The 26,543-nt window shown below is 44.3% G+C and overlaps 1 protein-coding gene across 4 annotated transcripts in view; it reads right to left on the bottom strand.

Moving 5' to 3' along the window:
• Nucleotides 1-26,543, bottom strand: part of LOC147016273 (RNA-binding protein FUS-like) — a 122,439-nt gene that overhangs the window by 79,680 nt on the left and 16,216 nt on the right. For 2 of the 4 annotated variants that reach the window (XM_085844854.1, XM_085844855.1), the window contains exons 4-6: nucleotides 22,899-22,983; nucleotides 9,011-9,107; nucleotides 8,790-8,845 (exon numbers count right to left, since the gene is read on the bottom strand). In XM_085844854.1, coding sequence (XP_085700980.1) covers nucleotides 8,790-8,845; nucleotides 9,011-9,107; nucleotides 22,899-22,983 — 238 coding nt within the window. The remainder of the gene's footprint in view (nucleotides 1-8,789; nucleotides 8,846-9,010; nucleotides 9,108-22,898; nucleotides 22,984-26,543) is intronic. The other 2 variants (XM_085844856.1, XM_085844857.1) reach the window with 1 other exon arrangement.

Below are 26,543 nucleotides of genomic sequence, written 5' to 3' on the forward strand. Positions count from 1 at the left end.
GAATGCCTCCAGAGGCTGGAACAATTGTTCATCCATTTCAAATATAGTGCCCATTTGGTGAAATGCTTGAATGAATGTGGCATCATAAACTGCAAGTTTAAACACTTTCCTTTTGCCCTGACCATAGAAAGCCCTCGGCGAGTCGCAACCGATGAAAACATGCAGTCCCATCAAAGCATCACACACTTCATAACCGAGCACTGATATAATCTCATTGAGATCAAAGATGTGTGCACGGTTTTGGAGGCTGTTCGTAAAGAAGAGATTCCTGTCGATGAACAACGCAAGTCCGAGCATGATGATCGCGACGTCAGTATCGGGTCTCTTAATGACGACGTTCTCATGATGTTCGGTCGCGTGTTTAGCATGTAGTCTAGTGACAACTTCCTCATGATCACAGCACAATTCAGGCACCAATGTCACAGTGGTGGCACAATTTTCAAGTTTAGGTTGATGACAGTTACAGTGCCTACAGAACGTCCACATACATCCCCTTTCAAAATTTTCACCTTTTGTTGCCTTGTAGTCTGGAATTAAATTACATGAAATCAGATTTTTCCACCTTCCTTTTTTTTTTTTTAACACATCGTACCCCACAACTTCCAAATTAAAAACAAATTATACAAATATCAGAAAATTAATTAAAAATACAAAACGAGAATATCTTAGTTGGATAAGTGTCCCCCCCCCCCCCTTCGAGTTAATACTTGGTGGAAGCACCTTTGACAGCCATTGCAGCTGTGAGTCTGTTGGGATAGGTCTCTACCAACTTTTCACACCTTGATTGGGCAACATTTCCTCATTCTTCTTTACAAACATGTTCAAGCTCAGTGAAGTTGCTTGGGGGGCATGAATGGACAGCAATCTTCAAGTCGTGCCACAGATTTCCAATTGAATTTAGGTCGGGGCTCTGACTGAGCCATTCAAGGACATTTATCTTTTTGTTCCTTAAGGCCCAGTCACACATTGACGTTTTAGCCAGGAATGGCAACGTATAAAAATGCACGTAAAATGTTGGCGTACGCTGAAGTTTTGAGGTTTTTTTTTAAAGTTTTGGTCGTATTCATAACGTGTTGGTCGTATGCATAACGTATTAGTAACGGGCACAGAACGTTTCGTTGTGTTAAAGATAACTTATACCAACGAATGCTTAGCCTGTTGTCGGCGTTCACAACCTATGCCCAACGATAGTTTAACTTAGTCATAGTGCGCTACACGTATCGCCGACGAACTCGTGGCGGTCTCTGTGAAAAACCTGCCGCTCGCCGATTTAAATCATAACCGCCTGAAAATTGGAAGTGTCAACATCGCAGTCACACCTTGACGATTTAGCCAGCGTATGCCGACCTATGAAAAATGTGTCTAAAACGCTGGGACATGTCGAATACGGTATGGGTAAGTTGTGTATACGTTAGGAGCACGATGAAAAACAATGAAGTACGCTGGCATATTACGTGGTACGTCTAGTATGTCGTGAAATTTCAAGCATGCTGAAAATTTTACGACGTACTCGACGTATGGCTCACAAGTTCCGCATACGCTGGTATAAGTTCTCGGCACGCTCCGCAATCGTTTACACACGTCGGCCACACGTTACTTGTAAGTTACTCACAAGTCGAAACACGTCGAGGTAATGTTTAGCATACCCGAAACTTAATTTTTAACCTACGAGTAACGTGCTTTGAACCTATTAGTGGCGTGCTTTGAACCTATGTGTAACGTATCTCAAACGCACATTGGCGTATGTAGACGAATTTGATTGACGTCTTCCGGACGACCACAGAACTTACTAAACGTGTTTCTAACTTATAGCTACCGTATAATGGCGTATTGGTAGCGTTTAGGGGAATTGGTATATACAAATGGGCTTCAAAGAGGAACCCGTCAGTGTTCCAGACTCCATGTTGAGTAGATGTCAATGTCAGTAGCAGTGGCAGTAGCTCGAGAGAATTTAGTGATGTCGATGTTATTAGTAGTAGTAGTAGTAGTAGTAGTAGTAGTAGTACGACAGAATTTAGTGATGTCGATGGTAGTAGTAGTAGTAGTAGTAGCAGTAGTTCGAGAGAATTTAGTGATGTCGATGTTGGTGGTAGTAGTGGTAGTTCGAGAGAATTTAATGATGTCGATGTTATTAGTAGTGGTAGTTCGAGAGAATTTAGTGATGTCGATGTTGGTAGCAGTAGTAGTATTAGTAGTAGTATAGTACTTTCAAGTAACGTGTTGCAAAGTGTGAACAACGTTCGTGTAGCGTGCTTACAAAACGTTACTCATAGGTTAGAAATAAGTTTCGGGTACGCTAAACATTACCTCGACGTGTTTCGACTTATGAGTAACTTACAAGTAACGTGTTTCAACGTGTGTCAACGATCGCATAATGTGCCTACAACTTATGGCCAGCGTAGCGGAACGTGTGAGTCACGGCGGCATACGTCGTAAAATTTCAAGCATGAAAAAAATGAGGAAAACCCAAAAGTTCAACGTTTAAAGCCAGCGTACTACCACTTATGGCAGTGTTTTTCAGCGTGGTCTTAACGTATACAAAACGTACCCATGACGTATTCGACGTGTACCAGCGTTTTACACAAATTTTCCAAAAATTGGCATAAGCTGGCTAAAACGTCAAGGTGTGACTGGGCCTTAAGCCCTTCCAGTTTAGCTTTGGATGTGTGTTTCAGGTCATTGTCATGCTGAAAGGTGAACTTCCGTCCCAATTTCAACTTTCTTGCAGAAGGCAGCAGGTTTTCCTCAAGGATATTTCTGCATTTCGCTCCATCCATTTTCCCTTCTATCCTGACAAGTTCCCCAGTCCCTGCTGATGACAAATGTCCCCATAACATGATTCTGCCACCACCATGCTTCACAGTAGGGATGGTGTTCTTTGGGTGATGTGCTGTGTTGGGTTTGGGCCAAACGTAACATTTTTGATTTAGGCCAAAAGGTTACTTCATGGTTTCGTCAGATGACAAAACTTTTCGCAACATGACTTCAGAATCTCCGGAGTGGTTTGTGGGACAACAAGCGGCACTTGTGGTGGGCTTTTTTGAGTAATGGCTTCCTTCTAACTACCCTACCGTAAAGGCCAGACTTGTGTAGTGCTTGGGATATTGTTGTCACATGCACACAGTGACCAGTCTTTGCAACAAAGGCATGTAGCTCTTTCAAAGTTGCCATTGGCCTCTTGGTGGCCTCTCTGATCAGTCTCCAACTTGCTTGGTCATCCAGTTTGGAGGGACGGCCTGAACGAGGCAGGGTCTTGGCGGTATCATATGCCTTCCACTTCTTAATGACTGTCTTGACTGTGCTCCAAGGGATATTCAAGGCCTTTGAAATATTTTTTACACCCATCCCCTTATCTGTGCCTTTCCACAACTTTATCCCAGAGGTCTTTTGAAAGCCAATTGGTTTCCATGGTTGAGTCTTTGCTGTGAACCACACAACTGAGCAGAGGAAATCTACAGGAACAGTTGATTTTATTCTGAAAGATTCAGGATCACTACAATTTAACACAGGTAGAGGGCAATTAACTTGGTGTGTGATTTTGAAGGTGATTGGTTATACCTGAGCTAATGTACAATTGCTATTATAAGAGGGGTGGACACTTATCCAACCAAGATATTGTTACGGCTGTGGAAATTCGCATTACACCATGAAGGGCCTGTAGGTGAGATATCTCCAAGTACATGTGTAGTTAGCCCCAAATCCGTTGTCTAGAGGGTATTTATGCGATTCATTCGGGCTGCGACACTGAGAGAGCCGTTTTTCTGTTCTATCTTTATTTTGAACCAACCACGTCTCAACCCCCATCACACAACCACCTTAACCACCACGCCAGCCATCATCACCAACTACAACCACGCTCCAACCCTCTGACAACAACGCCAACAGCCACAACCTTTACCTTCACAACCCAATCCGCAAACATCGCATCACCGTCATTCCCAAACGGCACCATAACCATCAAACCACCACCGATAAACCCTCCACCACCCTCACCTCTCTCCTTATACGGCCATTCCCGCACCACCTGTGAACACTGAGCGTCGGGCTGTCTTGGGCTCGTTCAGCGATACGCACCGAGCCCCGAGTGCAAATAGCGGCCTTTCCGAGGAGCATTCGTATCAAGAACGCTACACGCCCACTTCTGATCCGTCCAATTAGCAAGCGCGGAGTGGCTTGGCCCCGCCTCCAGGCGCGTCTGTGTGAAATCGATATATGCAAATTCTAGCATCAGGGGAGGTTCACGCCCACTTTTCCTCCGTCCAATTGGCGAGCGTGGCTCCGCCCCCGAGGTCATCCTGATCCGGATATTTGCATATTGTTTTCTCCTGCTGGCCTATAAAACGGTGAGGGCAAGGCGAATCGTGGCAGAGTGTGGCAGTGGCAGAGTGTGGCAGTGGCAGAGTGTGGCAGTGGCAGAGTGTGGCAGGGGCAGAGTGAGGCGAAGTCATCGGTGTGGCAGCGAGTTGGGTTCTGCAGTCGGCTGAGGAGAGTTGCGGGAAGAGGCAAAGGAGCTCGGGTCCGAGGCGAGAAGGACGGCGGTCGGCGACGAGGTCGCGGTGTGAAATCGCTCGTCGCAGGACCCAAGCCAGCCAGCCATTCTCCTCCCCCACGGCATCAACAATTCCCCCTTTCCCCCGCGCTGAGATAGGGCAAAAAGGGGGCCCCGTTCCCACCCCACTCCAAACGTCAGGCCAACGAAACGCGCCAAGGAGCACGGAGTCAGGGCACAGCCACGCGGCCACATCTGCGGCTCGTCCGCCAACGCGTCATGAGGACGCGGGTAGGACCCCCCCCCCGGTCTCGCGGGCCTGGCCGCTCATTCAGGTCACGCGCGCATATTGGCCGACAGGCCCGTCTGCCCCCTTGTCTATGAGGGTGGCTTCTTTCCTTTGCTTTTGAGTAAATGTGTGTTGGCGCCATCTGTAAAGTAGAACTGTATAAGTGTTGCCGTGTGTACGCGTATTCGGTAGTAACTGTGTGTCATTGTTTCTTTTGGTTTAACTGCTATATGTGCATTTTGACTATTTGGCTGTATATGTGTGCTTTCCGTGTGTCGCGTAATAAATGTGCATTGTGTGAACTGTTTTCCCGTTTCGCTTCTTCTTTTCTTTATTGACCCTCCATCCTGCTTCACGTAAAGGGCTCGTAGTGGGCTTAATACGCCCGGTAATTAATCTGTACCGTCCAGGTCGGCGATAACACCGCTCGGTTATCCCGATAGCACGGAACGGGCCGCCCAAGCGGCCCATATCCGGAGTCGACCTGCGGCGAGGTGCGATTGCCTGGTCGACCATTCGCGCAGGTACTTAGGTAGATCGAATTTGGCGAGCGACCCTATCCTGCACGGGTGGACAATTGGCACGATCGTGGTGAGGTTAAACCCCCATACTCCAAGAGCATTAGGGTTTAACCTGGACATTTTTGGTAACAAGCTGATTTTTTCAGGAAAGGTCCAGGAATGTGTGTGAAATAACATACTAAAAGTCCTCATGAATCCTCCTTGAGCGTTTTCCGCAATCCAAGATGGCGTCCAAAATGGCCACCATTTCCTGTTTTTCTCATAACTTTGCAAGTAGGTTTACCTATAACACATTTTAAATGTCTACACATATGTTTTGAAGTATAAGGAACTCAATACAATACATATCGGAAGATTTTGAAACACACAAAAACGAATAAAACCGCTTAAGCTCTTTCAGAAATCCAAAATGGCGTCTGAAATTGCTGCCGTTTCTGGTTTTACACCAAGGTACTTCAACACGCACTTTAAATGTCTTAATATATGTTTTGCGACTCAATGAAATGAATCATATACTTATTGGGAATTTTTCAAAAACACGCATTTACCAATAAAAACACTTGAGCTCATCCTGAAATTCAAAATGGCGCCCGAAATGCCCCTTTCCCTGTTGTTGTTTTCTCATAACTCTGCAACTAAGTAACCCAATAAAGCACACTAAAATGTCTTTATATATATATGTTATGGGAGTCAAGGAATCTAGATAAATTCTTATTCGCAGATTTGAAACACGCATATCTATACCAATAAAACTACTTGAACTAGTCCCAAAATCCAAAATGGCACCAAAGATGGTTGCAATTTCCTGTTTTTCTCATGACCCTGTGACTAAGTTACCTCAATATGCACTTTAAATCTCTAAATATATTATGTCTTGAGAAATAAGGAACTCATTCAGATACTTTGAAGTACAAAGGAAACAATAAAACCGCTGAAGTTCTTTCTGAAATTCAAATGGTGCTCAAAATGTCCGCCACTTATCAACACACTGCTGTTTTAGCCTGTTTCAAGAGGCAAAGACATTCAAAACAAGATCATGCTAGAGATTCAAACCTCAAAAGTTTCAGATGAATCTTTACCTTACGCATGCACACACCTAGTTGCATCAGTCATTGTCTTCATCGTCGGATGCTGTATCTTCAATGTTGATGTCCTCTGAAGTTGGGGTAATATCATCGTCGGCATCTATAAGAGTTGGTGCTGTATTGTTGCAATTGAGACCACTGCATTTACTGCACATTGAGGTACAAAAGAGCCCAAGTTTCTTGCAGCTACATGTCATGCTTCTGCAACCATCTGGTTTACACCCACATGCCACCATGTTCAGCAAAGTGTCGGGTGCAACAGCAATGTCTGTTTCTACCGGGGTAAGAGTCCCGTCCTGAAATCGCCAGCCCCATTCTGTTGGAGATAAGGAGTTACCCATCCATTCCTGGACGGTAAGATAGGCGCGATATGAATGTTGCTTTGCTGCAGCACTAGTTGGAGGTAGACTTTCTAGCTGAAAGGATGAACTCAGGGAACTGCGACCGATTGCCCGTTTGTATGCGATGTGATGGTAGTCATCAAGAGATTCAAAACTGCTGGCTCCATAAAGCTTAAGAATGAAGCCTTCCCCAGCTTTTTCCACCTCGTCATGGGTGCTTCCACTGTTTGTGAAGGTATCCAGCAAGTCGTAGTCCCGCTTCTTGTGCACCATGTTGAAAGCTTTACGCTTGCCCTGACGATAGATCGCAGAGACCGTGTCACATCCCGTCACAGCATGAAGAAACATCAAGTGATTTCTTGTGTCCCCTATGGCATGCTGAATCTCATGAATGTTGAAGACCATGACAGGATTACTGCGGCATAGCATGTACACATCTGTGGAAGAGGTTGCCCGAGCAACTAGCATTTCCAGTAAGTCTGTGTCTGTACCAACGACAGCAACTGGCACATGTTCTGACTCTGCCAGTGCTCGTGCTGTGGAGACAATCAGGGTGTCGGCGTCTGCTTCTGCCTGCTTGACACATACTCCAGCCATGAGCATTTTGTCACGTAGAGTTTGTATAAGTCTCGCCTTATTGTTGCCGTTGGCTAAGAAAGCTGCTTGGGTTGTGGTGGTTGGCATATCATCTTCAAATATGATGTCACTAGAGGTACACTTCTGAGCTCTTCGTTTCTGCTCAGCTACCTTTGTCGAAGTTGCGCTTCCATATCCATCAAACACCACCGTTGATTGAGCTCCATACTGTTTTAGGATGTACAGCTTGCGTGCTTCAGCATCTCTTAAGATGTATTCTAATGAGTTCCTCATACTTCAAAACATATATGTAGACATTTAAAGTGTGTTTTGGGGAAACCTGCTTGCAAAGTTATGAGAAAAACAGAAGAGGCGGCCATTTTGGACGCCATCTTGGATTGCGGAAAACGCTCAAGGAGGATTCATGAGGACTTTTAGTATGTTATTTCACACACATTCCTGGACCTATCCTGAAAAAATCAGCTTGTTACCAAAAATGTCCAGGTTAGGGCCTATTTTGACCTAATGCTCTTGGACTACCACCCATGACTAGCTCCCGGCGTTGGTCCGAGAGGGTCACGACTGAATTGTCCGTCCGGTGGGCGACGTGCCGCGATTCGAGTCACGTGGCCGTCCACACGCCGGCGGGCGCGAATTTGCAACAATTTTTTAGTTTTGTATTTTTAATTAATTTTCTGAAATTTGTAGAATTTGTTTTTCAATTGGAAGTTGTGGGTTATGATGTGTAAATAAAGGTGGAAAAAGTCTGATTTAATGTAATTTAATTCCAGACTAAGACCTTGTTCTTCGTTGCATTTTTCAAAAAATATGGTCCATTCTGATCGGATAAAGCACTCGGCTCACCCAATTATGAAGGTACTGATGACATCGTCGTTATCAAATGTTGCTCCCCGTAATGCATTCCTGACGTTTGCAAAGTTCGAATTTTTTTCATTTCGTGGTTTCTGAGAAGATGTTCAAAGTTTTTCCTTTTTTCCTAATCACTGCCACACCACAAGACCAATGACATCATAGGTATCATGAAAAAAATTATCCAAGGGTAGACGCTTCTGTGTTTAAAGTTTTGTGACAATCGTTCAAGCAGTTGCGGAGAAAAGGAGTTTGAAATGGAATTTTCCACTAAAAAAAAAGAAAGATTAGATGGTGAAAAAGAAAAGAAAAAATAACATAAAGGAATAATCCAAACAAAAACAATAGGGTACCCATCGGTGCCCTAATTATCATGAGATACCATTATTGTCATCATTATGTACCATTATAATTACCATGATCATTCTTGTAATATATCATCATTATGTACCATGATAATTATCATTACCATAGTCATTTAAATAGTATGTAGTTGATACACTCATGTTCTGTGTGGACAGACAAACAGACAAACAGACACAAATGCAATACCCTCTCCTCTGGCAAGAGAAAGAAGTAATGCACAACACCAGGCCCAACTATAATACAACGCCTCACCTGGTCTCTCCTGTTCATCATTTTTATCCTCTCTGTAGCCAGAACTATAACCATAGCTGCAAGAGAAATGAGCCAAAAGAGGGTAAGATTGCATCAATGAAGGAGAGCAAAATATAAGCAGAACACAGCAAAGTGTTCAACAAAATAAATTCAAAATGACTAAACAAATTCAAAGAGTAAAACAAAATAAAGTTAAAATCTTCCCGTTGATTCCAACATACCTAGAGGTTCTTCGTTGCCCTGTTTGAGAGTACACAGACTCTTCCTGTCCTCGGTTTTGTGATGCCCAAGAGCCCTCACCGGCTTGAGATTGATATCCTGCGAGGGATGATGAGCAGAGCTTCAGAATAGGTACCTGAAACTTCCACTCAAAATGCCCTCCATGGCGTCCTTCCCCAAATATGGCCAAAAAAATGCCCTCCACGGCCTCCTTCCCCAAATATGGCCAAAAAAAACAACCCTCATTTGTAATTTGCTGCAGTCTTCACATCGACTTTTAATTCTTTGAAAATTCTTGGCAATATGTATGCAAGTGACTCCATCAAAACAATTTTTTCAGACCAATTATATCGTGGCAAGCAGATTTTGGTCTTTCAGCCTCGAGTTACTTTGGTCCACTTTAAACGACAGACATTGCAACTAAGTTGAAGTCTATAATTATGGTCGTAATTGATGAAATAAATGTTCGCGAAAACGCCAGATCATAAAACGTTTTCAAAGGAATGCTCTCCCCTGGTTTTCCTAACATCATGGATGACAAACACCCTCACAAACAAAACAAATACGCATCTCATAGCAACAAAATATTGGCCCAATCAAACAGCTCCAGACAACATTCAGTATCCAACTGTTCTGTTCAGTGTTCAACTGTTCAGTTGTCCTGATACAACTTGCCTTTGCCTCATGGAAAGCAAACCCAACTGAGGGCAATCTCAGTTCTTTCCACAAAGCTCGGAACAAGTGTGTATCTATCCTCAGGAGAGCCAGAAAACAACATCTTTCTCATCTCAAGTCTGAACTCTCAAACCTCTCTCCCTCCTCAAAATCCTGGTGGCGTTTAATCAAATCTGTTTCTGGTGTATGTTCCCCCTCCATCCCCTCCCTTACCTCAAATGGCCGCACTGCTGATTCCACACGTGATAAAGCTGAATGTCTAAACTCGGTGTTTGCAGCTAAATCTTGTGTCCTAAACCCATCACTATCTCTACCCACTTTACCCAGTCGCACCCAACTGTCCCTGGACTCTGTATCCTTTTCTCCTGACAAGGTGGAGAGCTTGCTTTCAAACCTCGAGTAAGATTCTGCAACCGGTCCAGACAGCATCAGCTCACGTGTCCTCAAAGCCTGCTCTTCTGCTCTTGCTCACCCTCTCTGTTCTATTCACCCTCTCATTTGCCCAAGGTCATCTGCCATCTGCTTAGAAATCTGCTAACATCACTGCCCTGCATAAAAAAGGTGCAAAAACAGATCCCTGTAACTACAGACCAATCAGCCTTCTCCCAATCATCAGCAAGGTGATGGAATCCATCATCGCCTCAGATATGAAATCCTTCCTCTTCTCCAATGGCTTGATTTCCAATCATCAATTTGGTTTCAGACCAGGTCACTCTACCCTGGATATGCTGCTTCTGCTCTCCCATCAATGGATGGAGGTCCTCAATGCCAGACAGGAAATCCGAGCCGTATCCCTGGACATATCACGTGCTTTTGACACAGTCTGGCACCCTGCCCTACTCACCAAACTCTCTTCCCATGGTATTCAAGGCCATCTCCACTCATGGCTCGCAGACTTCCTCTCCTGTCGCAGTCAACGTGTGGCCCTAAATGGAGTTCTTTCATCCCCTCTTCCTGTGCAGGCTGGAGTTCCTCAAGGTAGCGTTCTGGGCCCTGTTCTTTTTCTGGTTTTCATCAATGATCTCTCGGACTCTCTGGAAAATCCTCTATTTCTCTTTGCCGACGACTCCACCCTCTGCCGTACCATCTGTCATCCCTCAGACCGGCAAGCAGCAGCTTCTTCACTCACTGCAGATCTGGATAAAATCACAAACTGGTCCAACACGTGGAACATGTCTTTCAATCCAGACAAATCTCACACTCTCACTATGTCTCTTCGAAAGGACCGTTTACAAAACCCCCCATCCACTTTCTCAACAATCCTCTGGAAGAAGTCTTTTCTTTCAAGCTTCTAGGTCTCACTATCTGCCATGACCTTTCCTGGGAAAGTCACATTTCCAACCTCGCCTCAAAAGCCAGTCGCCGACTGGGAATCCTCCGTCGTGCTAAGTCCTTCCTCGGCCCTCTTGAGCTCCTGACCACTTACAAAGCTTTTGTCCGCAGCCTGATGGAGTACTGCTCTCCCCTCTGGGCTGGTGCTCCTGCCTCCCACCTTTCTCCGCTTCACGCGTCGAAACCAGGGCATTTAAGATCATCGGCATCTCCCGCAATGAAGCTGAGTCTTTGGGCCTCTCACTCAATCACCGCAGGTTGGTCGGTGGTCTTTCTGTCTTCTACCGTCTCCTCTCCAGCCTCGCCCCCCCTGCTCTCTCCGCGATTTGTCCCCACCACATTTCCACAGGGCGCTCAAGGTCCGCCAACAACCCCCTTCTGGTAAAACTACCAAAATCACGAATCTGCTCACCTTCACTCTTTCATTCCTCTTTTTTCCCGCCTTTGGAATAAACTGTCTCACTCTGTTCAATCCCATTCTTCCCTCCAGGCCTTCAAAACAGCTGTTCACCACCACCTCTTATCTTCCCCCATCCAAATCCTCGATCTTTTCTACCCCCGATAATCCACCCAAGCCCACTTCCTTCATTTCTCCTGCTTTCCTTCCTGAAAGTCCCTGAAATGTCCATCTTCTCTTCGCCATGTTCCCCGTCCCATCCCCATCCCTCTCCCTTCCACAGTTCACCTAATGTGTCTGTTCCCCACTGTTTTGTCCCTTCCACTCCCGCCCCTCTTGTCTCATGCCTCCTTGCTGTGAGTTGTGTGTTAGCTCTCATAGGAGCCTCGACCAAGGTATACAAAAAAAAAAAAAAAAAAAAAAAAAACTGGAAAATCCACAATAGCTCACTGAAAAAGTTTTCAATTGTCATGATCATCAGAACAACAAATGGCGAAGCACACGTGTAAAAGGCATACCCACTTCTGAATACTTTTAATTACTGGAAACACCTGCTCCCGATGAGAGCAATGGCAAGTCGTCTCCCCCCCCCCCCCGTCCACTCACAGGTAGTGGGGGGGGGGCGGGGCTACACCGGGTACGAACAGCACGTAAAGGCCCGGTCACACCTTGACGTTTTAGCCAACGTATGCCGATTTTTTAATTTTTTTTCTAAAACGCTGGCACACGTTGAATACGTTATGGGTAAGTTTTGATAACATTGAGAGCACGCTGAAAAACACTGCCATACGTCGTTGTACGTTGGCTTTAAACGTTGTACTTTTCGGTTGTCCTCAAATTTTTTCATGCTTGAAATTTCACGACGTATGCCGGCGTATGATTCACACGTTCCGCTACGCTGGCCACAAGTTGTATGCACGGTCTGCGATCGTTCACAGACGTCAACACATGCTACTTGTAAGTTAATCATAAGGTGAGACACGCCGAGGTAATGTTTAGCGTACCCGAAACTTATTTCTAACCTATGATTAACGTGTTGTTGGCACGTTACGCGATCGTTGCCACACATCGACAGACGTTACTTTTAAGTTACTCATAGGCTGAAAGACGTCGGTATAATGGATCGTCCTTGCGTCAGCGTCCACGGCCACGGCCAGGACACTTATTTGCAGCATTCTTCAAACTTTTCTTCGGCATGACGAGGATGTTCACACTTCGATGTCTCGCTTGGCTATGATTCCAATTGTCCATCGGCAGCGTCTATTTAAAATAGTCGAGTTTGAGCGTTTTATCACGTTCAGAAGAAACGCTTCAAATTTCCAAACCCCAGCGTCAAAAAACAAAGGCGAGTGACAGCAATTTAAATCGTTCATTGTAAACAATGAAAATAGCAGAGTGGTACCGTTTAAAAGTCGTTGAGTGTAAAAAAAATCCAATTGTTGAGCGCAAGCGTCTACTTTCAATAGTGGGGTTTAAGCGATTTAACACGTTCAATAGAAACGATTAAAATTTCCAAGCGCCAGTGTCAAAAAACAAAGGCGAGTGACAGCAATTTAAATCGTTCATTGTAAACAATGAAAATGGCTGAGTGGTACCGTTTAAAAGTCGTTGAGTGTAAAAAAAATCCAATTGTTGAGCGCAAGCGTCTACTTTCAATAGTGGAGATGCAGCCATTTAAATCGTTGAGTGGCAGCCTATGAACCTACCCGTGGACACGCGGACGCAAGGAGGATCCATCATAACCCACACCCTCACCCTCACCTACTACTGCCAACATGAACAAACTACTACTAATACTAATACTAATACTAATACTAATACTAATACTGATACTGATACTGCTACTGCTAACATGGACATTGCCTCAAAAAGGACTCGAAAACACTGTTGGGTTCCCCTTTTATGAGGGGAATATCTTTTTTCCCAATTTTTATATCCCAATTCCCAAAACCGCTGGGAACACGTCTTTATATGGCAGTTGTAAGCGAGAAACACATTCATTTTTTTTTTTTTTGTCGACCGGAAGACGTCATTGGAATACGTCTACATACGTCGATGTGTGTTGGGACTACGTAAAGAATTGGTTCAAAGCACGTCAAACATAAGTTAGAAATAAGTTTCGCGTAAAAAAGACATTACCGCGACGTGTTTCGACATATGAGTAGCTTATAAGTAGCCTTTGTGGACGTGTGTAAGCGTCCGCATATCGTGTGTACAACTTATCCCCATCGCATGCGGAACGTGTGTCATACGCCGAGTCCGTCGTAAAATTTTGAACATGTTTAAAATTTCTTGACGTACTCCACTTACTACGACGTATGATAGCATACTTTAGCGTTCTACTCACGTATACCAAACTTACTCATACCGTATTTGACGTGCCCCCAACGTTTTAGACACATTTTTCTTAGGTCGGCATACGCTGGCAAGATCGCCAAGGTGTGACCGCGATGTTGTCACTTCCATTTCTACGGCAGTTATGATTCGAATCGTTGTGCGTCAGCCTTTTAATAGGCTACGTCACGACATCGTCGGCGATGCGTGCAACGCGCTATGCCGAAGTTAGACTATCGTTGGGCATAGGTTGTGTAGGCCAACAACAGGTTCAGCATTCGTTGGTATAAGTTATCTATAACACAACGAAACGTTCTGTGTCCATTACTAATATGTTATGCATACGACCAACTCGTTATGAATACGTCCAAATTTAAAAAAAAAAACATCAAAAGTTCAACGTCAGCCAGCGTTTTACATACATTTTAATACGTTGCCATCGCTGGCTAAAACGTCAAGGTGTGACCGGGCCTTAAGCAAAGCTTCGTGGAGATCAAAGCTTCGTGGTGTGTGTGTGTGTGTGTGTGTGTGTGTGTGTGTGTGTGTGTGTGTGTGTGTGTGTGTGTGTGTGTGTGTGTGTGTGTGTGTGTGTGTGTGTGTGTGTGTGTGTGTGTGTGTGTGTGTGTGTGTGTTATATATTAATAATGTGGACCCAGAGTCAGGGGCAAGGAAGATCACGAGGGGTGGTCCACCTCGGGTTCCCACGAGACTCTCCGGAATCGCAGGCCGTCGCACACGAATAAACTTTGTGACGCTGAGGGATGCTAATTGACTGTGAACGTCAATAACTCGACCACGTGACTTAGGGTCCTCAGTCTGATACCGTTTACTGAAAAGTCACATGGTTTAATTACTGGGGGACACACCCTTGGTACGCCTTGCTCAAACCGAATCACCTTCCCGGATCAGATGCAGCCGAGCAGAACTGCCAAGAACATACTGGGTAGAAAATAGATCGTTGGGGGATAATGCCTCGGCTTGACTAGAGTACGGACCATGCTGGACCAATGAAGGAAAAGACGAAAATGAGCTGGGAACTTTTCTAAACAAGCATTTATTTACAATGGTGAGGAAAGGTATGTGGCACAGTGAATTGGGTTTATTGGAATGTACAGTACAGCAGGGAAAGCAAAGAATTTGTGGGGTGCGGCAAAAGGTAAGCAATCTTTCAAAAGGAGACAGAGCAAACTTATCCTGTTAGAACTTCTACAATCTCAACTTAAACTAGGACAGGTGCCATCATGTGTACATACATACGTACACGTACGTACACACACACACACACACACACACACACACACACACACACACACACACACACACACACACGGAAGATTTGATATAGCCCAGAGAGAAAAAGAGAGATAAACAGCCTCACAATACCTAGCGCAATCAGCAGATCAACGCAACCCAGTACACTTAGGGAGAGGTTGGATGGAGGAACACTGGTGTCTCAGGTGTGGGAGTGAGAGGTGAGTTGTAGTGCAATATGGAGGGTGCGGTGTCCTGCCAGAGGAACATGGGATTGTGAGTCAGTAATGATGCTATTTTGTGCGTCCAAAGGAGATGGGATAGAGGGGTGGTAAAAGAGAGAGGGGAGATGTGTGAGGTGAAAGATCCTTAACCTAATCGTGTATAAGTCTGTTAGTGTGGCGTGCACCTCGGTAGGACGCTCCGCCTGAGCGTTCCCACCTCGAGATGCGGCGCGTTATCTCCGGCTTAGTCAGTTTGCCGTGGCTCATGGCAACATGCGCTCCGCACTGGTCCTCAAGAAGGAGCACGTCCCTGCAATCGTGCAGCAACAGCGAGTGAAGAGCCAGCGAAGGGCAGAGACAACGAAAAGCAGCCAACGAAGAGTCGAGAAGAGCAGAGAATAAGGGGACGAAGAAGAGTCGAGCGAACAGCTCCACGCTCCGACTTCTACAAGCCCCGGGCGAAGGGTGGAGTGACGACGCGAAAGCGACGCGCTGTGACCCGAATCCTGCTTCTCTATTAGGCTACAGCGGCACAAGCCAAGGCCTGCCAGGCTCCCGGGGCCGGAAACGGTCTCATTCGTGGATGCATTTGCATGGCATGTATGCATGCTTGTTTGATTTGTACCATGGCTAAAAGGAAAAGTTGGATTATAAATCAGAATAGGAGACAGCGATATAGTTAATAGACCGAACTATAAGACCCACGCAACGCACTTTGGCCCGTAAACCCACTAGACACGAGGGGAAGGTCGAACTGCATGAAAACTAACGAAATAACTGCCTGGGGATCACTGTATGTTGGGTGCCATTGCCTTAGAGGCATGCGGTTTTGTTTAACCGAAACAATATTGTGTATATATATATTAGGGTGGTCCAAAATCATAAGGGAAAAATTCAAAATTTGAATATTCTTGGGGCATGTTGATTATTTTGTTCCACCTGATAGAAAATACTCCTGGCCAAATTTGCCACAATTCCAAAAATATTTAGGGGTCCATCAAGAGGAAGGAAGTTGTTACATCCGGTGGGAGAGAAGAAGACGTCAGTGGGAGAGAGGGAGACGTCAGTTGAGCTTTCGGTCAGTGTTAAAAGTACTCTTTTATTTTTCTTTTTTATCTCTAATTTTTTTCTTCTTTTTGATTCCCAGAGTGAGTAGAGTGAGTATGGCGTGTTCTACACGGAAAAGCACGGAACTGTTCCTCTTGGATCAACCATTGGAGAAATTCACCGACCGCCAGTTGCCCACTGAGAACATTTTATGCTCTTTCCTTTCATTTTTCCTATTAGTATTCTGACATAATAATGAATCCATTGAGAGACTTTGATTGACCCCAAACCACCTCCAAATCTGCTAATTTTTTGTTTCTTTGCGTTTTTCAACGCCAGGAACGATTTGGCAAACATGCCCGCGAGAAATTCGAACTTTCATTTTTTTGGACCACCCTAATATATATATATATATATATATATATATATATATATATATATATATATATATATATATATATATATATATATATATATATATATAGATACAAAAATACATACATACATACATATAGTCACAGATCTAAAAAGCCGGCACTCCCTCAAGGCAATGGCACCCAACATACAGCGGTCCCGAGACAGTTATCACCTACGCCACTGAAGGTGAAGGAGGTTATGTTTTCACCCCTTTCTGTTTGTTACTTACGAAATCTAAAGATTTTGTAAGTATATTGATGACTTCCGTCCTCTGTTTGTGTGTTTCTTTGTAGGCACGATAACTCAAGAACGGAAGAAGCCACCGATGTCAAATTACACCACGTGATTCAGGAGGGTGATGGCTAGCGCTGATTAGATTTTGGTCAAAATCGGTCAAAGGTCAAGGTCACAGGGAGGTCAAACATCCAAAAAAAAGTTATAACTCGAGAACAGAAGAAGCTACCAATGTCAAATTACACCACGTGATTCAGGAGGGTGATGGCTCGCGCTGATTAGATTTTGGTCAAGATCGGTCAAAGGTCAAGGTCACACATTCGATTTTTGATGGTTTGGTACAGAATCATCGTAGAAACTTCTGGTTTGCGTCGCTACCTTCTCTAGAGACAGCTTTTATTCGACAAGGTGAGAGGTCAAGTTGACGATTTCGAAAGTACCAGTCTATGACTGCTTGTTTGTCTGTTTGTGAATACGATATCTCAAAAAGTAGTGCACAGATCCGGATGAAATTTTGTGGACAGGTTCGGTGTGTGACAAGGACGAACCGATTCGATTTTGGTGAAGATCCGGATCCGGATCCGACAACAAGAATTTTTTAAGTGATTGTTCACCATTGAGAGATCGGGCCAAAAACAATATATAGCACGATTTCTCAAAAAGTTGTGGATGGATTCGGATAAAAACTTGGACAGGTTGGGTGGAAGGAAGAAAGTGGAAGAACGTTCTTTCTGTGGAAAGGAAGAATTGATTCGATTTTGGTGAAGATCCGAATATGGATATGAGAATTCTTTATTTTTTAAAGTGATTCTTCACCATTGAGAGATAGGGCCAATAATGATATTGTACCGTATAGCATGATATTTCCAAAATGTATTGGGCCCAATATGTTCTCATGGATCAGGCATTACGTAGCGGAGGTATGCGCTCTAACGAGTGCCCTTCTAGTTTCATTATTATTCGTTCAGTTAGCCCTTCCATTATGTCTCGTGGTTATATGGGAAAAGATGCGTTGCATCGGGATTTTTGTTGGGTCTTCAATTCGCTTTGCTATTCTATCACCTATTTCATTTTACTTAATATTAACTTCCTGGATGTGCGCTGCCACTCGCCACGTCGCCACAGGGCGAATCCCCCTTACCTGTGGGTAATATTTCAAACCACCCACTAGCCACTGTGGCTAATTCATATTTTAGTGGTTTTTTTTTTTACCAGTTTTAGACGAATTTTGGGTGAATTTAGCACAGAATTCAACCTTCGTTGAGATGGCCACCATCTTGTATGTTTTGATTACGGGAATCACGCGTGATTTCGTACAAGCTTATATATACTAACCTTAGTAGTTTTAAACTAGTTTCGAGTAAAATAATAATAATAATAATTAAAAAAAAAAATCGACCGAAATTACACATGATTCCCATGATTCTCGTCTCAAAATTTTATTTTAATTTTTTTTTTTCCGGAATGATTCGGCGCTACTCGGCGCTACATGCTTCATTGGGTCAGTGGTTGCCAGGTGAGTTTTGACACAATCAGTAGTAGTACGAGTTTGTTTGGATGAGAGAGTTTGTTTGGATGAGTGAGTTTGATGGGTGAGGTTAAAATTAACTTATTATTTCATATTGCTAAAAAAAATAACTTTTGAATAAAATATGTGGCTATTTCCTTTCTCCTATGGCTAATCATTCTAAACCTAGATTAGCCACAGTGGCTAATTCCTTTTGAAAGCCAGAGCACACCCAGACTTCACACACGACCTCTTCACACAAGCATGCCTGCAACAGAGCAAACAATGACGTCAAAAGAGAGCCTCAAGCGCAGATGTGCGCCATTTCCCTGTTCAAACCGCACGCCATTCACCAACGGATATCTCAGCTCAGACCCCCACCATGCTCACCACAACCCTCACAACGCCTCCTAAGAATCCCTCCAGTAACCTCTGCTCAACCTCCTCGCCACAATCACAAACCGCTTCAACCGCTCCCAAAGTTCTTACCACGAACATCACAGCGCTTCCCCCACCTCACAACAACCAACGCAATCACAGTTAGCTCCCCAGATGCTTACCACAGTCCTTTGGGATGCCAGGAATGGAGGACATTGCGAGTCAGAGCACAGTGGCGTGGAAATTGAAGTGCATATATGTGATGGGGCTGGCTCAATCATGTCTGGGTAGCCCTGGCACTCCACTAAATAACAACACTCTATTGGAGTTCAGCACACATTCAAGGCAGGAGAACGCTCCCAAAAACCCAGACCCCATATAAATCCTGGAGCTCTGTTGCATGGCCGAGCCTGGGAGCAAATGAGGCAGTTTTTGGCTTTGGGGTATGGTGGGGTGGGGCTACTCCTCAGGATGACGTCTGCACGCCGAAGATGCTTGGAAACGCTGACAGGGCCTTTTGATCAGTTTTATAGCTCCTCCTTAACCCAGGCGTTAAAAATGGCGACAGAGGTCACCGAGTCAGACACTCCCCGAGCCATAGAGACTCTCTCCGAGCCCGAGCCGACAGCGCCAGTCACCGAGCGAGAGCGAAACTGACCGAGCTCGGAAAGCAGCATAAGTTACCAAGCCCGAGCCGAGCAAGGGTCACCAAATCGTTGCCAAGTCATCAACGGGTCATCAGCGCTCAGCTTCCGCTGCATTACGCAGCCAATACTCATTCCCATTTCCAGATTTTCTCACATGCCACGTTAAGCTATCATCTCACACGTCTGTCTCTCCCATCAATCGTCTCATCTGCTGTCGACACAAATTTACAGATCCTCACTCTTCACTCCTCTTCTGCATCACATCTGCACCTCCCACTTACGTACCTCAGACACCCCCAGTTTTCTTCCCTCCTAAGCGACTGGAAATCACAGGTCCGTCAACCATGCCAAGTTTTGAACGAGGTTGAAAACCCCTGAACTGCCTCTCTTTATTGCTCTCTAATTTCCTTGGGTGTGTGTCTGATGGCGCCTGGAAACGTCCGCACAAGATAAGAATGTGTAAGTTCTTTATATCGGTTTCGATCTGCCTTGTCTTCTTTCTGTAAATAAATGCATTTCTTTCACCACACCCCACAAATACTTGCTTTCCCTGCTGTACATTTTATTGAATAAAACCCTTTTGAATATTGCTGCACATACTTTTCCTTGCCCGTATAAATGAATTGCTTAAGTTATAAGTGCACTCAGCCCGTTTTGTCTTTTCCTTAATTGGTGAAGCATGGTCCGCACGTTAGTTTAGCCAGGAAGTTCTACTCCATTAATTTGCTCTTGTTAGCCAGCGTACTCACTATCACTCGGCAGTAATCGAGGTGTGCGCTTAGGGCACGAGACTCCCCTTGGTTCGGCTATCCACAGGTAAAGTATCATGCGAGATAGTGCAACCACCCTACCAGGATTGGCAGTGCCAATTGGCATTTGTGGTTGCTTAGCAACCCAGTAGTGCACGGAATTATCTGTGCCTGGCAGCCTCAGGACCAGCGTTCGGGGGGGGGGGGCCCCGAGTGCTTCCCCTCGGGGCGAGCCTCAAACCCTGAATCCGCAACAATATATATGTGTGGGAAAATTATGCACCCAGACTGGGAATCAAACCCAGGTCCTCTGATGAACCCTAACAGTTCATACATTTTAACAATATAATTTATAAACTACATTGTAAGTTTATCGTTTTTAAGGTTTAAAAGATGGAATAAAATAGGTCGAAGGAGAACGTGCTCGAGGAGGAGGACAAGAAGAAGAAGAGGAAGGAGAAGAAGAGGAAGGAAAAGAAGAGGAAGGAAAAGAAGAAGAAGGAGAAGGATAACCAGGGCATTTAAGATCATCGGCATCTCCCGCAATGAAGCTGAGTCTTTGAGCCTCTCACTCAATCACCGCAGGTTGGTCGGTGGTCTTTCTGTCTTCTACCGACTCCTCTCCAGCCTTGCCCCCCCTGCTCTCTCTACGATTTGTCCCCACCACATTTCCACAGGGCGCTCAAGGTCCGCCAACAACCCCCTTCTGGTAAAACTACCAAAATCACGAATCACTGCTCATCTTCACTCTTTCATTCCTCTTTTTTCCCACCTTTGGAATAAACTTCCTCACTCTATTCTTTCCCATTCTTCCCTCCAGGCTTTCAAAACAGCTGTTCACCACCACCTCTTATCTTCCCCCATCCAAATCCTCGATCTTTTCTACCCCCGATAATCCACCCAAGCCCACTTCCTTCATTTCTCCTGCTTTCCTTCCTGAAAGTCCCTGAAATGTCCATCTTCTCTTCGCCATGTTCCCCGTCCCATCCCCATCCCTCTCCCTTCCACAGTTCACCTAATGTGTCTGTTCCCCACTGTTTTGTCCCTTCCACTCCCACCCCTCTTGTCTCATGCCTCCTTGCTGTGAGTTGTGTGTTAGCTCTCATACGAGCCTCGACCAAGGTATACAAAAAAAAGAGGAGAAGGAGAAGGAGAAGGAGAAGGAGAAGGAGAAGGAGAAGGAGAAGGAGAAGGAGAAGGAGAAGGAGAAGGAGAAGGAGAAGGAGAAGGAGAAGGAGAAGGAGAAGGAGAAGGAGAAGGAGAAGGAGAAGGAGAAGGAAAAGCTCAGGAGCGTTTAGAACAAAAAAAAAAACAAGAGGAGGAAAAAAAAGAGCGTTTTCTAAATGATCTCATCTTTTTTTCTCAAAAGAAAAGAAAAAAAAAAAGAAAAAGCATCTCATCTGCAGTGGACATTCTGAGAAACCAAAGATGCGGACCAAGCTGAGAGGTGCATTACAAATCGGAGTGGTGATTGGGAAAGCAGACAAAATGTTTCGTTGCGTACCAAACCTATATTCCCGCAAGTCCGACTTGTATTTTGGAACAGAACAGTTATGGTTCACCATTTTGAAATTTCCACCTTCATTTTTTAAATGCTGAAAATCACGTGAACCCTTTGAACCCCAGTGGCCGTTTTACCGGCCGTGATTCAAACTTCCATACGCCCGAGCGGCCGGATTTTTCTCCACGGAGCACAGGGTGGGGGAGCCGAGAGTCCAAGGAGCTCAGGGTTCAAAGCATTAAAAAAAAAAAAAAACCAATTTCATTTACACATTTCTGCCCAGCAATGGCAGATTAAAAGTGCCCAGATGAGCAGCAACGGGTCAATGAAAAGGCGCGCACACGCGCGCACGCACACGCGCGCACGCGCGCACGCACACGCGCGCACGCGCGCACGCACACGCGCGCACGCACGCACACGCGCGCACGCACACGCGCGCACGCACGCACGCACGCACGCACGCACGCACGCACGCACACACACACACACACACACACACACACACACACACACACACACACACACACACACACACACACACACACACACACACACACACACACACACACACACGTGAAAGACCTCTTTAGAATTCATACATCATTTTGAAAGTCGTGTATTGAATTCAGTTTAAATCCCAATGTAAATGAGGAGGTCACGTTTTATTTTCAACACTCACTTCTTGTTCCGAACAATCCCAACATCTTCCAGTTTAAAGTTAAAACCTTGAGAGTTTTTGCAATTGCTCACGCACCTGTACAATGCTTGTCGCTGCACCTGCGTAGCCCGTGTTTAACCATTTTAGATACTGCGCGTTTAGCTCACCACAAAGGAACAAGTCATGACACAGACTAAACTCTTCTCTACGTGAACCAACGATAACGACAGGCATCTCATTTTTATGTAACTACGCATTTAAATACTTTTCTCAAAATTGACTTTTTTATTTGGGCTTAACATGTTATTCAAATTTCAAAGGAATGGGATTTTCAGAAACACGATTTCCCACATTTCCACTCACAATCGACATCCCTGAGAACCGAAGAGAAACGTGATGAAATTAACCAGAAACAAGCCGTCATCAAGATTAAAATGAGGAATTAATAAAGGGCTGGATAAATCCAGAAAAACTAAACAATACAAAAATATTTTAAAAGGAAGAGGAAAAGTACTGTGGAACCTTCTGTTGCAACACACCTCCATATCCATGATAGCTCACGGCACTTGGGTCACCCGGGTATTGGGAAGGTGCAGGTGCAGGTGGATGGGGATAAGGGTAATTCTAAGGAAAGCAAAGAGAGCAAGACCACAGTTAAGATTTTTCAAATCAAAACATGCATCAACATTCATCACTTTCACAGGCTCCACATCTTCTAATCCTTTCGAGCCAGTGCTTTTCCATTTCCAACAAAAGTAAATTCAGTTAAAAATAAATAAAATAAAATAAAATAAATAAAAAATAGGACCACTGGACCTGTAGTTTATCGGAGCAATGACCTAATCCGCAATTTTGAAACTCTTCCGGTGAAGTGATCAGCATGACCTCCACAATTTAACATCCCGACCATGGACTCATGTTCGAACCCAAATTTGGTAGCATTCTGACTGGTGGGTCTGGAGAAGAAGATAATTGAAAAAAAAATTTTTTTACTAAGTCAGCCATTTTGACCTCCTCAAAGACACGTGACCGGAACGAGATTTGCGACCCACGTTACCAGTCAGCAGTGGAACATTTGCTGCCAAATTTCAGCCGGATCGGCCGTGCGGTTTGGCAGGAGAAGTCAAAATAGGAGACTGACAGACAGACAGACAGACAGAAGATAACACCTTATCTAGAATTTAAATTCCAGATAAGCTAAAAATCCATTTCATGTTATCAGTGTGGAGAAAAAAAGAAAGCGTTTTTTGTGTCGCTGCTCCTCCACGAGCCACAGCAGCATGTATTTCAATAAATAAAAAATAAAAGTAAAAAAAAACAAAAACAGATTTTCATGTGAATGCGTTAATGGATATGCCTCTGTCCACCAAAGATGTCAACCCACTGTTGCGTTTGGTCTCAATTAAAGATCACATGACAAAGAGAGAGATAAGGAAGAGAGAGAAACATCAGATGCTTCCAATTCAAGTTATGACCTGCAAGATGATTTACAAAGGGCACATGACTTTCGACATTCCGATTCTGATGTGCCATACTCTGTCACACAGCGTCAGAGTTTCCGAAGCAGTTTCTTGGCAAGAGTTATACCGGGTGGTCTGCCACCCCTTTGACTTTCCCAGCGGTAGTTAGGGCAGGAATTTGTCATTTGTTTAGGGTGCCGGCGATAGCTAGCCTACTTTTCGCAAACAACACCGCAGGATCTTTAACATTCACCAAGTTATGCCAGCAAATAGGACACCCAGTTTAGTATCCACCTGAGGGACGGAACGCACATTGCTGAATCGCCCTGCATGTGAAAGATCGGAAAGACAGTTTATAGCTGGGTCAGGAATTGAACCCAGGCCAGATAGCTTAGAGACGAGTGTGTGTACATTGATGTCATGATGTCATCGTTACCTTTGACAGGTTGAACCCAAAATGTAATCAGTCCATCTTTGTATCAGTCCATATTTGTGCCAAATTTGGTTGAAATACTTTCGATGGTTCACAAATGATTGCGGTAAGAAAGATTTTCAAAGGTCACATGACCATAGATCTTTGACCTTTTGAACCCAAAATCGAATCGGTTCCTCTTTGCATCAAAATGCACAAGCAAAAGTACCCGTCCCCAGTGATGGGAAAGGTTCAAGTTCATCAATTTTAATTATTTGATGGACTTTAAAAAAGTAATTGCATGACACTCTTGGTTTTACACAGAGCGAAAGAAATAAAATTTGGCATCAACATCCTCGTGCTGGTTCTCCCGTCATTATAAAAGTGAATATTGAGCTATTCAAATGCAGCGCAGGAAAGCAGCCTGGGAAACAGGAGACAAATGAACACACATGGACAGACACCACGATTTGTGTGTGTGTGTGTGTGTGTGTGTGTGTGTGTGTGTGTGTGTGTGTGTGTGTGTGTGTGTGTGTGTGTGTGTGTGTGTGTGTGTGTGTGTGTGTATGTATATATATATATATATATATATATATATATATATATATATATATATATATATATATATATATATATAGTTACAGACATATTAATTGCCTGCTCCGGGTGTGAAGGAAGAGGAGGAAGGAGGAGTACGTGTGGTAAGGGAAGAGTATTGATTAAGGGGAATTTTAACTTGCCAGGGATAGATTGTGTGGAGGAACAAGGAAAGGGAAGAGCGGATGAGGATTTCCGAGTTTTATTCCAGGATTGTTTTTAAACCCAGTTTGTAGATAAGCCCACGAGGTGGAGTGCAGTGTTAGACCTCCTTATAAGTAACGATCCCAATATGGTGGAGGAGGTGGAGGTTGGGGAGCATTTAGAAGCAAGTGACCATAACTTTGTGTGTGCAAACATTCTGTTATGGGTTAGAGTTCAGGATAGTAGGGTAGGATATTATATTTCAGGAAGGCAAACTTTGAGGGTATGAGGAGAGAGTTGGTGATGTAGATTGGGAAACTCCAACAACAGGATAATCAGAGAAATGGGAAACCTTCAAGGAGCAAATGTGTCGAGTGCAGAGTAAGTACATTCCAATGAGGTGTAAAACTAGTCAGAAAAAAGACCAGGGTAGTTGAGCAGTGAGATAAGGAAAGCTATTAAGGAGAAGCAATAGGCAATTATTTGGTTTACAATAACAGGACTGGAGTTGGATTTATATCACAATCAGAGTAAACAGAGGCAAGTTAATAAAATAACTCGGAAAGCCAAAAGAGAGGATGAGAAGGACATGGCTAAGAATATTAAACATAACAGCAAGGCTTTCTTTAAGTATATCAGGGGAAAAGAACAGGTTAGGACCAGTGTGAACCCATTGAGCAATAGCACCGGGAGAGTGGTTAGTGATGAAAGAGAGATGGCAGGCTTATTAAACAGGTATTTTTCTTCAACTTTTACACAAGAAGTCAGTCAGTCAGGAGAATTGCCAATAGCTAAGAGTATCTAGAGGAGGTGAGGAAGGGCTTTTACAGAAGATCCAGGTTGGAGTGGAGGAAGTAAAGGAACAGCAAGGTAATCTAAGAGTAGATAAGGTTCCGGGTCCAGATAATATGCACCTGAGAGGATTGATGGAGATGGCTGAGTAGGTAAGTGAGATGTTAACGGATACTTTCAAGAGTTCCCTGGAGTCAGGACAGGAGTCAGGAGGATTGTAGAGTAGTAAATGTAACAACATTATTTAAGAAAGGATCCAGAGAAGAATTGGGAAACTATAGACCTGTTAGTTTGACTTCAGTTGTGGGGAAGGTGTTGGAGACATTAATTAAGGACCAGATGAGGAACCATTTAAACAAATACAAACTAATTAAAGGTAGTCAGCATGGGTTTACCAAAGGTAGTTCCTGTTTAACAAATCTTTTAGAGTTCAATGAAGCAGTGTCTGATTGGGCAGATGAGGAAAAGGCAGTGGACATAGTATATCTAGACTTAAAGAAGAAATTTGATATCACAAATTAAACCACATCGGAGGTTTTTAGACAAAGTGAGGGCTTGTGGAGTGGCTGGTTAGGTTGCTAATTGGATTGCAAACTGGTTTAGTGGTCGGAAGCAAAGAGTGGCTGTGAGTGGGAGGATGTCTTGCTGGGAGGATATAAGTAGCGGGGTACCTCAGGGATCAGTGCTCGAACCAGTATTATTCATCATTTACATCAATTATTTGGATAATGGGGTAAAGAGTAAGCTTCCCAAATTTGCAGATGACACACAGCTTGTAG

Source organism: Eptatretus burgeri, chromosome 11 (assembly GCF_056783735.1).
Source record: "Eptatretus burgeri isolate ZD-2024b chromosome 11, Ebu_testis_v1, whole genome shotgun sequence".
NCBI classification, from domain to species: domain Eukaryota; kingdom Metazoa; phylum Chordata; class Myxini; order Myxiniformes; family Myxinidae; genus Eptatretus; species Eptatretus burgeri.